This window comes from Ochotona princeps, chromosome X, assembly GCF_030435755.1.
Source record: "Ochotona princeps isolate mOchPri1 chromosome X, mOchPri1.hap1, whole genome shotgun sequence".
NCBI classification, from domain to species: domain Eukaryota; kingdom Metazoa; phylum Chordata; class Mammalia; order Lagomorpha; family Ochotonidae; genus Ochotona; species Ochotona princeps.
In genome coordinates, this window is record NC_080865.1 from 32,595,554 (window position 1) to 32,609,821 (window position 14,268).

Consider the following 14,268-nt stretch of genomic DNA (forward strand, 5'->3'; position numbering starts at 1 on the left):
CCTACTGCACTGAATAGGTCTAAGGAATTGAGACCTAAGGTTAATAAGTGCCATGAGCATGCACACCCATTATTCAGCCCTCCAAGTGCATGGTGTTAGATGAGCTGTCACTTCCAATAGTTGCCTGTGTTAAAGACACTCCCCAAACCCTGCCCCTCTACCCCAAGTTCCAGGCAGTCTTAGAGCCAGAGAATGGGCCTTGAGGTGGTTCTGATTCAACTTCTCAATGCTTATAGTTGATAACATTGAGGAAGAAATGCCCTTTCCCCACTGCCCGCGGTGCAGTGAGAGCCAAGATTGGCTCACCTGACAGACACAATGGAAGCTGTCCTGTGTGAGATGGTTGATAACTGATGGCCAGTCATCACCCTGGTGCCCTATGTTTTCACTGTGTGTCTCTGAGTTTCCCTTACTCATATGCTTTACACACTTTTACATGCAAAAGTTTCCCAAGAGAAAGAGCTAGATTCCCCAGAGAGCCCAACCACCTCCCCACCTTCCTTTTCATATTTTCCCCAAAGCCCAACCCAGGCCCACTGAAGCTGATTCTTGGGGGCCTCTGCATTCTTCCCTACTGCAGATGGGGACCACCCCCTCAGCTGGCTGCTGGAAGCTCTTGCATCTTGTATTCAGCCCAGTGGGGTGACTACCAGTGGTTGGGAGATAAGGTATGGGCAGGGGTGGCCAGGACCTGAAAGGTTAAGAACCTTGGGAGGTGAGTGTCAGAAGGAAAGGTGGGGAGGGAAACCTGTGTAGGGGCAAAGCACATGTTAAGGGGGCAGTACCCTCCAGGCGGTGGAATTTTGCAAAGAAAGCACCAGGCACATGGGACTGGCCGGTTTATTAGCATTACAGTGGAGGCTCTTGCGCTCAGGGACACCATAGCCAGTGTGGCTCAGCTCCCTTGTTCTCCCTCTACTGCCAAATTCTTCTGGCTCTCCTCCTCGCCGTGCTCCTCGAAGACTATGTCCTCAGAACTTGCAAAAGCCGCAGAGGAAAACACAAGGTTAGGAACTCCTTTCCCAGTCACAGTCACTCATTCTTCCAATCCATACTCCCCAGCCCAGCCCCTCGGTCCATCTCAGTGGTTTACTTCCTCTACCACTGCCCCAAGCCTCTGTGGACCATGCTGCCTCCTCTACTTTTATTCCTTCCTGAAATCTCCCAACACGCAGGTTCCCCAGGCACACTGAAAGGCAAGAAGAATGGTAGCTGGGGCGGAGGGAGGGCATGGAAGAACGGAAGGCAGGAGGAGTAAGGGTGAGGAGGGCAGGGGAGAAAGAGAAAAGGAAAGTAGAAGGGGTTGAGGGGGAAGCAGGGTACTGAGGAGAGCAGGGCTGGAATGAGGGCACATGAAAAGCACTGAATCGCAGTATGAAGCAAAAGCTTGTTTTCACTGCACACATATTGAAAGCGACACCCCAGGGAGGCCGTTTTACATCCCCAGCATCAGAAAATGGGGGGAGGGAGGCGGGGCTTCCAGGCCTCTCTTGCCATTACCTAGCAGCCTCTGTTGCAAGCATGGAAAAGAAGCAGAAAAATACAGCCCAAGTTAGTAAAGGGCTCTCCAGGTTCCTGAAGAAATTTCTTTGCCCCTCCCGCCTTTCCATCCTTTGGCCTGGCCTCCTGTGCTTGCTCCCCCAGAAAACTTAGACACCCCTACCTTCCTGTGGTTTTTCCACCTCTACCCAAATTACCAAGTTTCAAATTCATGAGATCAGAATTGTTTGCTCCCCAACCCTCAGGACCACTGCTTCTATGAGACCCACTTGGTCACTCACTGTGTGATGGCTTTGGATGGCTCAGGATCAAAGGCAGCTCCACAGCAACATCACTGCAAGAGTCCCGAGGTAGAGTTACTGAGCTTCCAGCAAGCTCAATCCCTGAACCTACTTCCCCGGGGCTTTCCAGACCTAGGGTGGCCTCAGACTAGCCCTGGTCATTCTTGTGGTCTCCTTATTCCTTCCTTCTCTTCTATTCCAATCTCCCCAGCCCACCCTGCAGACTCTCACCTGGCTGTCAGATCGCCTAGGATGCTGTAGGTAGAATGATACTGAAAATTAGCCACAGGAAATGGGGAGGGGACAGCTTCTTTGTACTGGGAGATGAGGGATCCTAAGGGTAATTTCAGCCACAGAATGGATTTGTGGGAGGGTATTGACTTGTTCACTGTGCTCACAGGTTTGGGAACCTGGTCTGGGAGACAGGGAACGGCTTCATTGGATCAATCCAACTGGGAGAAAGATTGAAGTGACTAATCCTTGCCTCCCCAGCCCCTGCCCAGACATATCCAGAATGCTCACTCACCCCCCATAGGACACCATCAAGTTGACTCTGACTTTGTAGGACACCAGGATCCCCAGCAACTCCTTGTTCATTCCAGGTCGAAGACTGAGGGTGATAGTATTCATTTGTAGGTGCTTTTTGTGTGTTCAGGGTGTAATTCCTTTAATTCTCCCATTTCCTTCCTGTGCATTCCCATCACCATACACTGGTTTCTTTCATCAAGAACCTCCTAGAAAATCTATTCTCTAACCTGTGCCACCCATCAAGGCCATATTTGTCTTCCTAATGTTTAGTTACACTGGACTGCTCTCTGCTTAAAAGCCCACTTTATTGAATACGATGACTCTGCCTGACTTTTCCAGGCCATCAACAGTCTGTTCCATTTAGCCTCTATTTCTGTTCTAACTCCCTAACACGTGGGATACAGCCAATGTAGATCCAGCCTCTCTCTGTACTCAGAACATGCAGTGGCTTCCCACCTTCTAGCCTCTGCCCATGCTGTACTCCCAGTTTGGAACATTCCTTTCCTTCTCTGTTGGTCTCCAGATCTTTGAGATCTAGCTCATTCTATCTCCTTCAGGAAGCCCTCAGCTAACCCTGCTGATTTCTTTGAACTACTATTGGATTTATAATCTGAACCATCTGTACTAACATTCAACTGTTCTTTTATGTTTGCATTTCTTTCTGTTCCTCATTTAGGCCATAATTGCCTGAGAGGCGAGACTGTCTTAAAGGTCCTTTGCATCCTCCACATTGCTTAGTATTAGAATGAGTGCTCAGGTGCTCAATAAAAGCCTGCTCATTGAAAAGTCAGACATTGGAAACTGAACAATCACAGAAAATTCTCTTCATTGCTCTGGGCTGCTCATCCCCTAGCTATAAAAAAAAAATACTTTCTGGATGATTTCTAAAAGTTTTTCCAGTCATAAAAGTCTGTGACTACTTGATTGATAAAACACAGGGTGAGGCAAAGGCATCAAGGCTTGTCAGATGGCAGCAGGTGGCTTTTGGTAGGAGATATCTAAACATCTAGAGACTCTGAGGGCGTAAGACCAAAGGAATGACTTTTCCTTCATTTCTCATCACCTAGTCTTCCACTCCATTGCTATCATCTCTAAAGAATAGTGTTTATAGAGACCGCAGTGTCACATCTAGATAATGCGTGATACACTCTTGTCCACCTCTACCGCTCTGAGCCTCTGAGTTCTTATGGGTAAACTGGAATAAGAACACCTATCCAGCGTACTTGAATGGGATTCCCACAGAGGCAGCATGGCACATTCGTTTAGGAACTGTGAACTTTTATACAGGCTAAGACTTTTTCCTCCCTCATTTTTTCCTCTTGCTGCCTAGGACCTAAACCTGTCCTTGGTCCCATGGTATTATTTAGCTTGCTGCTGGCCTTCAGGTCTGGAGAGCTCACTAAATGTTGACTTAAAGGCCATTTAAAGCCAGGTAGACTTTCACAGCAGATGAAGCCTCTAAGCTATGCATAGACTAGGTTAAGGGTAGGAAATGGAAAACTGGGGTTACATTTGAGCTTACATTGTGCTAGAGGCCAGATTGGTATCTTCATGCTTGAGTTTGCCGTCCAATGCCAGACCCTGTTTCTGGCAGTTGTTAGCTAGGAGTGGGGTTACTGCAAAACTCTGGGTAAAGCTGGAGTTAGCAGCTATGGTCTCCCTTTGAAAGGATAACAAGAGAAGAACTCAGGCTCTGCTTGCCAGCCAAGTGACCTTCCGCTCCCCACAGGACCTGGCAGAATCCCAAGAGCCTAGAGGAGTGTCCATGAGAGGTCCGTCTAACAGTGAGGAGGAGGAACCAGCTCCAGGGAGAAGTCCTCAAACCCCTGCTTCCCTTTCAGTGCTGTGACATTCCTCCTGTAGGGAAGTCATAGCCCCTCCCTCTCATCCTCCTGGGAACCCCGCCCTTTCTCTGCTCCAGCCTTCACCCCCCACCCTTTCCTTCACTCAGGCCATTTCTGGTTTCTCTCCACCCTTTCATTTTTCCTCAGCCCCCTCCTCTGCCTACTGGTACTCTTCTCAGTGTCCCACCACTTGCTCTGTGACCCCCGGCTCCAGTGGCAGCTCACGTGAACTCTTGAATGAACACAGTCTTGGTGTACTTGTCTAGGGAATACAGGACAACATCTGTAATCTGGTCCACTAAAGGAGCAGGAAAAGCACATGACTAGAATCAGTGAGTCATCCTCCAGATCCCAATGCACTGTCCTCAGGTGGGACTTTATAAGGGCACGCTCTACAGGATGCAGGAAGATGTGCACATTGGCCAAGAGCTTGGCCGCTTTCATCAGCCCATTTTAGAAGGAAGGCCATGGTGAATGCAGATGGCTAAAGGGGGAAAGACACAGAAACAGACCTGTGACTTTGAAGGCATGTGTAGGAAGATAGGAAAAGAAGCTCACCTGAAATCTTGATTTTTTTAATGACCTTGCTGGTGCAGTTGTTGATCGAAACATTGACAGGGATGGGTTCGCCATGGTAGTGAACCTGAAGTAGGAGGAGAGGCCCAGTACAAAGTTGAAGGAAAAACACCCAGATGAAAACCTAGTGTTCTCAACACCGCTGCTGCCCTAACTCTTATCTCTGTCTCCCAAAGTAGGAAAGCAGTAGAGAAGGGATATTGGGGGGAGGGACTGGTGGGGAGGGGGACAGGAAGTGTGGGGGCAGGTGTCACAAACCTCCTTGTCCATCCAGGCCTGCAGTTGTAGAGGTTGAGCCGACAGGAGGAAACGACGGGTGGTCTCAGCCCGGGGACCGGGGCCTGGCTCCAGGGGTGCAAACTGTACTTTCCGGACAACCAATCGCACAGAGTTTCTGAGTGCCAGGAAATCAGCCAGAACATCTTCTTTGGGATCCACAGACCTCTCCTATACCACCCCCATAGTCCAGGTTTTGCTTATGAGTAGGGGAGGGGGACGGCCTCCCTCCCAGAATGCCTCTGGGTCCTTGTTGTAGCTGCCTAAAGCAAGGGTCAGCAAGCTAGGGCTCCCTGGCCAGATCTGGCTTGCTGTCTCTTTATGTATGGCTTATAAGCTAACGATTACATTGGTTGAAATAAATCAAAGAACAGTAATGTTTCATGACACATGCATATTATATAAAATCCAAATGTCTGTGTCCATAAATAAATTTTTATGGGAATCTAGCCAGGCTCTCCCATTTCTGTACTCTCTGGGATTGCTTTCTCACTGCAGTGGCAGACTTCAGTTGTTCCAACTGAGATGCAGTAGCCCACAAAACCTAAATCTTTATTTATTTATGTTTTTGGCCCTTTATGGAGAAGTTTGCCAACCCCTGCCCTGTAGCAAAGAAGAGGTGTCAGAGAAGGGACTCAAATCAGGCATCTGAGCGGGTGGCGATGGTGCTATGGAGGTTCAAAGTAAGGCTGTTTGTGGTCTGACACCAGGATCTGCTTCTGGGCAGAAGCTAGAACAAGGAACTGGGAGGGGAGGAAGGAGAGAAGCAAAGAATACCCCTTGGGGATTTTCTCCTCCAGGTTTTCAGCACAGAAACTCTTCACTTCAAAGTCAATCCCACAGGCCTGTAAAAAGGTAGGGTAAAGAGAGCTCATTGACAGTGTTGTCCCTCCTTCCTCCTAGGCCTTTAAGAAGCATGCGTGGCCTCATTCCCTAGCTGGCCATTCCTTTTGTCTTGCCCATTCCTCCCTGTGCTTCTTCCCTGACACCATCTGACCAGCTCTCATTCTCAGGACCCAGACCTCACCTTTCCTGAATCCTCGGGACCTGGCTGCAGGGTCATCGAGCAAGGCAGGTTGGCCACCATCTAGGAGACCAAAAGGAGGTCAGTGGACAGGAGAAATAGAGACTCCTGTCCTCTGCTCTCCTTCTTGCTCTTCCCTGAAAACCGTGCCCAGGACTTGGGGGTCCCTACCTGCAGGGTAAAGGGGTAGGCATTATCCCCCAGCTTTTGCAGTAGCCGCTCCTGTAGGACTGTGAGTGGCACCTGGGGGCTGGTGGGGTCAGCTGGAGCCACTTGCTGGACCTGCACATATAGTTCTTTGTGGAATGTCAGGCCAATTGTATCCAAGTCTTCGCGGCCATAGTGAAAGGCACAGGTCAACATGACAAACACTGCAGGCAAAGGAGGAGGAAGGGAGTTGTCAGGCCTGAGCAGGAAGGATCTGAATTGGGTCATGGAAGGACACAGAGACATGGTATAATACCATATAAACAGTGTGACCACAAAGAAAAAAGACTAACACTCCTACATGCGACTACATGTGAATGAACTTCAAATGGTTTGTGATAAGTGCAATCAAAGGAAAGCACGTGGCCCAGCACGATGGCTCAATTGGCTAATTCTCCCTTTGCAAGCACCACGATCCCGTATGAGTGTCAATTTGTATCCCAGCTGCTCCACTTCCTGTCCAAGTCCCTGCTTCTGGCCTGAGAAAGTAGCGGAGTATGGTCCAAATCCTTGGGCCCCTGAACCCTCGTTGGAGACTCAGAAGAAGCTCCTAGTTTCAGATTGGCTCAGCTCTGGCCATTGCAGCCATTTGGGAACTGAACCAGTATATGGAAGATCTCTCTGTCTTCCCTTCTCTATAAATCTGCTTTCCAATAAACACATTTTAAACGAAATTTAGGGTCACAATAACTGGGCTTCAATAGGACTTGAGCAAATTCATTGAGTTCTCCAGACTCTAGTTATTTGGCCTGTCCTTAACAGGATGACCCTAGGATCTCTACATATGTTATCCAGACTACACAACAAACCTCTGAAATATTTTGTTTGAGATTCATTTACTCATTTGAAAGAGTTATAGAGAGAGAGGGAGAGAAAAACATCTTCCATCTACTGGTTCACTCCCAACATGGCTGCAAAAGTCAGGGCTAGGCCAGGCCAAAACCAGAAGTCTCATCCAGATCTCCCATGTGGGTGGCATGAACCAAAACACTTGGACCATCCTTCACTGCTTTTCCCAGGCTATTAAGTAGGGAGCTGGACTGGCAATGGAGCAGCCAGCATAGAAACTGGTGTGCATGTGGGGCAGCAGCTTTAAGCACTATGTCACATGGCTGGCCCAAGTCTTTGAAGTATTATCATCCCCACTTCACAGGTAAAGTAAATGAGGCCAGAGTAGTTATGATGCAGGATTTCAACTCAGGCCTGTATGACTCCAAAGCCCAGTCTGATGACTGCTTTGAACAGCCCAATGAGATGATTGTGAGTAGTTGCTGTAGATGAAATCCTTTTGGAAGTATTTGTAGATGTGGAAGCTAGTGGTGGTGATGATGATGATGGGAATCTTGGCAAATGTGGAGAAATTATCAGTTGAATTCAAACTTAGCAGTTATTGCCTATGATTAGGGACAGACTGAAAGTCCAAAATGTACTGGAGTGTGAGGCATCCATAGTCAAAGTGGCAGAGACTAAGGCAGGGAAAGACATGGAACAGGGGAGAATATCCCTCCATCAGGGACCCTGACTCAAGGGAAAGGAAACTGCCAAGAGATTGTTTGTTTGTTTGTTTTACTATTTTGAGATCCAAATATTAAATGCCAGATTGACTTTTAAAAGTAAGAATGCAGAAAATGAATTTCTATATATCCCTTTCTCTGTCTCTCTGCCCTCCTCACCCCATAACTCTACCTTTCAACTAAATTGCAAAGATTAACAAAGGTTAAAAGTAATAACACTAGGGTTGTAACTAAGGACCAGGGCAACAGTCCTTATACACCGTAGGCGGGAAAGTTAATTGGTACACACTTTGGGAGAGCAATTTGGTAACAGGTATGGGAATCATTAAAAGTGTATGAATGCCCTTTGATTGTTAATCCCCCTTCTAGGCATTTAGCCTAAAGAAATAATTGGGCAAAGATGAAAACATGCACATACATACACAAATACGGACATGAGCACACACACACATACAAAAGGATGTGCTTTATAGGGTTGTTTTTATAACAGCAAAAAATTAAAAACAAAGGGAATCTTTAACAAAGATTGACCAACTATACTATGGTACACCCATGTGTTAGACAACTCAAAAACTAATAGATTTTGGGGCCACCAATGTGGCGTAGCCAGTAAAGCCACCATGTGTACTACTGGAATCCCAGGCTAATGTACCTGGGAAAGCAGAGGAAGACAGCCTAAGTCCTTGGGCCCCTGTGCCCACATAGGCCACCTGAAATAAGCTCCAGGCTCCTGGCTTTGCACCAACCTGAATTTGTCCACTGTAGCCATTTGGGGAGTGAAGCTGTGACTGGAAATTTCTCTCTATCTGTCTCTCTGTCTCTCTCTCTGTGTGTGTGTGTGTGTGTGTGTTCGTGTGTGTCCTTCCCTCTCTGTAACTCTGCCTTTAAAATAAAAAATAAATAAACCTTTTAAAAAGGCAAAGTGGGTTAAGTGTAGATGTTGGCATCCTGTTTGAGCACCAGTTAGAATCGTGGTTGTTCCACTTCCAATACAGTTCCTTGCTATTAGCGTGGGAAACAGCAGAAGACAGCTCAAGTCCTTGGCCCCCTGCTGTGTTTGGGAGACCTGAATGGAGTCCCTGGCTCTTGGCTCTGCCCTCGTCTAAGTCTAACCGTGGCTGATTGTAGCTGTTTTGGGGAGTGAGCCAATAGATAGAAGATTCTCATTCTCTCTCTCTCTCTCTCTCTCTCTCTCTCTCTCTGTCTGTGTGTGTGTGTGTCCAGACACTCTGTTTTTTCAAATACATACTTTTCTAAAAAGCTACAGATTGGGGTTGGTGTTGTGGTATAGTGGGTAAAGCAGCCACCTGTGATGCTAGCACTCGTTGGGTCCCCATGCTCCATTTTTGATCCGGCTCCCTGCTAACCTGACTGGGAAAGCAGTGGAAAGTGGCCCAAGTCCTTGAGCTGTTGCACCCACTTGAGAGACCCAGAAGAAACTCTTGGGTCCTGGCTTCGGCCTGATATAGTCTTGGTTGCTGCAGCAATTTGGGGAATGACCCAACAAATGAATGATCATCCCTTTCTCTGTCTCTCTGCCTGCCCCCATCCCATAACTCTACCTTTCAACTAAAAAAGAATAAATATAAAAATATAAAAAGTTACAGACTATTACATATTTGCATAGGTTCAAAAGGTTATATAATTTATAGTATAACGTTTTAAATAAAAATATAGGTGTTCACACCTCTCAGATTAATAAGTGAGAACTAAAATATTGTTAGTGATTAAGGGTAACAAGATCATAGTTTTCATCAGTCCTTGCTTTGTGATGTTTCTATGATGAAGACAGTTTTCAAAAGATACAAATGAATTTACCTAGTATTTCAGTTGTGGTCATTTACAGTGGAAAGGAGAAAGACAAGAAAAGAAAAGCAGGGTGAGCAAATGAGAAGGAGATGAAAACGGGAGCCTGGAAGGCAACAGAGGAAAGAAGGAAATGAAAGAGAGGAATGAGACAGAGAAAGGTCAGGAAAAGCAAGGCAGAAAGGCATCTCGTAGCCCCTAGGGTGAAGGTGTTAATCGGGTGAGTGTTCATTCTTGGTGTACTTGCTGTATGTAGGTAAGGATGCAGTAGTGTTGAGTCATGGGCTGCACCAGTTCCCACTGAAGCTCTAATGAGCTCTCTAGCACTTTGAAGTCATCCCCTTTATTGTGCTAGGGAATAGCTTGTGTTTATGTTCAAAAGAACAAAAGTCAACATCTGGAGGGCAGTTTCAGCACGGGGGTTCAGCCTGTGCTTCATGTGCCTGTATCCCTATTGGAGTGCCCGATTCAAGTCCCAGCTGCTCTACTTATGACTCAGCTCCCTGCGAAGGCACTTTCGAAGGCAGCAGATGATGGCCCAGTTGCTTGGGTCCCTGGTACCCATGTGGGAAACTTGGCTGAAGTTCTGAGCTTCAGGCTTCAACCTAGTTTAGCCTCTATTGTTGTGGCATTTGGGTAGTGAACAAGTGGATGGAAAATCTCTCCCTCCTCCATCACTCTACCTTTCAAATAAATACATGGGTGAATAAATAAATAAATAAATAAATATTGTAAAAATTCAGCATCTGGACTGTGCATTCACCCTAGTGGTTAAGATGCCCCATGTCACATATCAGCCTTCCTTAGTTCAATTCCTGGCTCTAGCTCCTAATGTTAGCATCCTTGTTGTGCAGACCCTGGGAGACAAGTGATTGTGTCTCTGCCGTCTACACAGAACATTTAGATTGAGTTCCCAGCTCCTGGTTGTTGCTGGCATTTGCTTAGTGAATCAGAGGATGGGAGCTATCTCTGAAATAAATGATTTTTGAAAGTCAACATTGATTCTAAGGTTATTGATTTACATTTGTCTGTTACACCAGTAATACATATTCATTTTCTGCGAATCACCAAATATAAGCAAAAAGAGAAATCAAAGCTCCACTATAATGTATTACAACCCACAGATGCCATTAGTAGCTATAGTGCATGCTTCCCAACTCTGCTTTTATAACTGAACGTACAACCACCTTACATGCTATGACTTCTCTTACTGTCTTTTTAAAGTTTTGCTTTTAATTTTGAGATCATTATAGATTCATTTGCAGTTAGAAGAAATGATACAGATGGTCAAATAATTTGTTCACACCAGCACGTACTCACAGAGGCTTCTTCTAAGTTCATTGAAACTTTGTGTCATGAAAAAACTACACGTGGATTTCAAATTTTTTGCACCATACTTTCATTCTGCTTTTCCATAAACTTTTTAAAAAGTTTGTTTATGTATTTTTATTTGAAAGGCAGAATAGCAGAGAGCGAGTGCAATCTTCTATTCACTGGTTCACTCCCCAAATGCCTGCGATAGTCAGGACTGGGCCAGGTTGAAGCCAGAGCCTCAACCTTGATTTAGGTCTCCCACATATGTGGCAGGGACCCAAGTACTTGGATCATCTTCCATTGCTTTCCTAGGTGCATTTGATCACAAGTAGAGGCAGGAACTCGAAGCCAAGCACTCCAACATGGGTGATAAGTGTCACAAGTGGCAGCTTAATCTGATGTGCTACAATACTTGCCTGTCCATGTACTATATTTTAAGATTTATTTATTTGACAGAGACAGAGCTCTTCCATCTACTGGTTTGCTTCCCAAATGGGTGCAACAGCTGGAGCTGGTCCAGGCTGAAGTAAGGAGCCAGGAACTCCATCCAGATCTCCTATCTATGTACACTTTGATGTACCTTTGTATACTGCTCATCACTGGTATATATCATTGAATGATATAGAGTAAAGCATATTTTACATCAACAAATGCACCTTGATAGAAAAACGCATGAGAAAATCCATTACAAATGAGATGATCTTCATAAAAGTAACAAAACAGTTTAAATAGCTAAAAATAAACCTTGAAATATTTACAATTTAAAGGAATAATAAAACTCTACCAAGGACATAAAGATTAGGAAAAAAAGAAGGAAAAATACACCTTATTCCTAAATCAGTGTATATATCTTTTTAAACTGGAGGTTTGTTTCATAGTTTTTTTCTGAAGATTTTGTAGGAATGTAAGAGAACATTAGAGGTTTTAGAAATATAGAGTCTTTGGAAACTTGAAAATAAGCTTGTTAATTTATGGCTATATCTGTAAGTTGCTCTGATATTTACAACTGAACAGATTGCTTATTCACAGTGCTTCAGTTGAGAGATGAAAGCTGCGTTATCACTCGATATTTGAAAGTTACCTATCTGAACTACCATTTGTCAACTTGTTCTTGAGCCTTTTTTGAATCAACCTCAATTTTCAGTCTTAGTTGGATCACAGTGGGGTTAATCCGTAGTGAGAATGAAGAGGAAGAATAAAAGAGTGAAAAATATTTCAGTGCAATCTTGATCTATAGTACTGCTGCCAGAGTAATGTCTCTTGCTGTTACTTCCTGTGGTGGTTGTTTTAGTTCTTTGTTTGGGGCTTTTTAATAGGAAAGGTTAGGCTGTTTCCCTACATATACCAGAGGCTGCAAAATGGCAGCATGATGATCACATCCAGCCTACAGAAAAAAACATATTTTGATCTATCCAGGCCTTTAAAAATCTTTTAATGAGTTGCCTGCATGTGAAAATGAGGAAATTTGCATTAAAATATGGATTTCTAATGTATTGGATCATTCCATTGGCGGACTAAGCCCATATTCAACTCAGTAACAAAGCAGGGACACCATCAGCAATAATGGAGAAAACCCAAAGTTTTAGCAAGAGGCTGTTTTAACTTCAGCCCACACATAAATTTTGTGTGATTAAAAAAAAAATTCTACTTCTACTTGAGAAATGTATTATTTTTGAATCTTGATTGAGGAAAAGAGTCCATAGTCTTTTCAGTTTAGGTATCTAAACATCGTACTCTCACCTTCATTTCTAGCTCTTCTTTAACAACCAGAATAAGTGGCCACATTGGAGCATAATTCTCAGTTGCCAAACCCTATTAGACAAGGCATTGACACAGTTCCTGTCATTCTCTGGCTTTCTTAATCCTCCTAACCCATTCCACTCAATCAGGTTATCTGTCTGGCATGGAAGACATTTCAGTTTGGGACCTCTGAAACATACAAAGAACAACAAGGCTCTCCACTTACTCTTGCGACCTTGTAAGTAATCTGGGTCAACTAGGACTACACCATCTGTGGAAAGAGGCAGAGATGGCATCCAAGTAAGGGAAAACTCTCAGACTACCAAACAGAATTTGATCCCTGAACTGGTTTTCCCTATTTTCTCCTTTAATTGGCCTCCATTTCAGCATGGTACTTTCTGTGATTTCTTCTACTTCCCAGCTCCCGTTCCCTTCTCCCCCAGGCTCCTGTGCTTTCTGAACTCACTGACCAATGGGTTCCACAGTGTCCACATGGTCCACGAAGTCCCGTTTCCCCAGGTAGATGGAGATCTGTTGTGAAACAATCTCCCCTGTTAGTTTCGCAACCACCTTTGATCAGACTCCCCTGACATCCCCAACCCAAGCCCTTGAGACCAAGGAAGTACCCATCTATATCCCCTTTGCCCTCTTACTTGCCCATCTGGGTAAGGTTCTCTTACCTTCCCATTGGAGCTAGTCTTCTTAAACACTCTATGAGGAGAAAACCAGAAAGATGATAGGAAGTGGTAATGGGAGAGCAGGAAAGAGAAGAGGAAGAGACAGGAAAGAGAGAGAAGTGGAGAAAAGGAAATATTTCTAGGGTGGAGCAAAGGTAGAGGTAATTGGGGTAGAGTACCAAGGCCACAAGTTAAGAAATAGTTGAAAGCTTGCTCCCCACCCTCCTCCCCAAAGCAAATACTTGGGTTTGGGTGGGGAGCAATTCAGATTTAGAGCATGAAAATAGTTCTTACTTACTTGGCAGTCTTGGCCATGGAGTTTATGTTGAGCCTTTTCTGGGAAGATGAAAACCAGAATCAGTTTGCTCCTGTTTTCCTTCTGCACTCCAGTAAAGCATCCAGACACATATAAGAAATGTGATAGAATGTTTCTTTCATAGTCACCTCACCACCCACAGTTGCCTTTGTTTCTCCCTGCTGGCAAGGATGTTTCTCCAGCCACACTCTCACCCATGTCAGACAAAGGGCAATGACCCTCCCTACTTGGTCCACATCATTAACTACCATACTGTCTATTCTAAAGAATGGTCTGGGTTTTCTGGAATAGCCGGAGGACTCTTGAGATTCTGCAAAGGGAAGAAACATGTATAGAAGGGGGCTGCATGGAGTCTTCCATCCAGAAGAATGTGGGGGAAATGCGCTTCTTGGACTGGAAGAGGCTGAGGCTCACCAGGCATGTTTGTTGGTTACATGAGTGAGTGAACAAATGGATTCTGTCTCCTTCTGCTGTTGTAATGGATCTTGAGCCAGAGTGAACTGCATTATGACCTTGACCCTCATCTGGTAAGGTATGAGAGAGAAGGGGTTGATACCCTCTTAGGGTTTAAGTTGTTGGTGGCAAAGATCTTTGTGGCAGTTGAAGCTGTGCATCTCTCTTAGCACCCTCCCCAGATTTTTCCCATCCTTATCCCCATCCATGTT

The 14,268-nt window shown here is 45.2% G+C and overlaps 1 protein-coding gene across 1 annotated transcript; it reads right to left on the bottom strand.

Moving 5' to 3' along the window:
• Positions 1-895: 895 nt before the first annotated feature.
• On the bottom strand, positions 896-14,024 carry ARR3 (arrestin 3). The gene is made up of 12 exons (XM_058658777.1): positions 14,018-14,024; positions 13,831-13,913; positions 13,081-13,141; positions 6,201-6,400; positions 6,033-6,092; positions 5,783-5,850; positions 4,988-5,123; positions 4,712-4,796; positions 4,379-4,451; positions 3,832-3,969; positions 2,308-2,391; positions 896-977 (listed from the first exon to the last, which is right to left on the bottom strand). Exons 1-12 carry the CDS (start codon positions 14,022-14,024, stop codon positions 896-898), a joined length of 1,077 nt encoding a protein of 358 aa, XP_058514760.1.
• Positions 14,025-14,268: the final 244 nt, after the last annotated feature.

What these genes read in the sequence shown, in the direction of transcription:
- ARR3 (XM_058658777.1), bottom strand. An exon ending in GTGTTCATTCAAGAGTTCAC is followed by an intron (nt 3,970 to 4,378) that starts GTGAGCTGCCAC and finishes ATCCTTTCAAAG; the next exon opens with GGAGACCATAGCTGCTAACT. An exon ending in TTGATGGTGTCCTATGGGGG is followed by an intron (nt 978 to 2,307) that starts GTGAGTGAGCAT and finishes GGCTTTTGCAAG; the next exon opens with TTCTGAGGACATAGTCTTCG.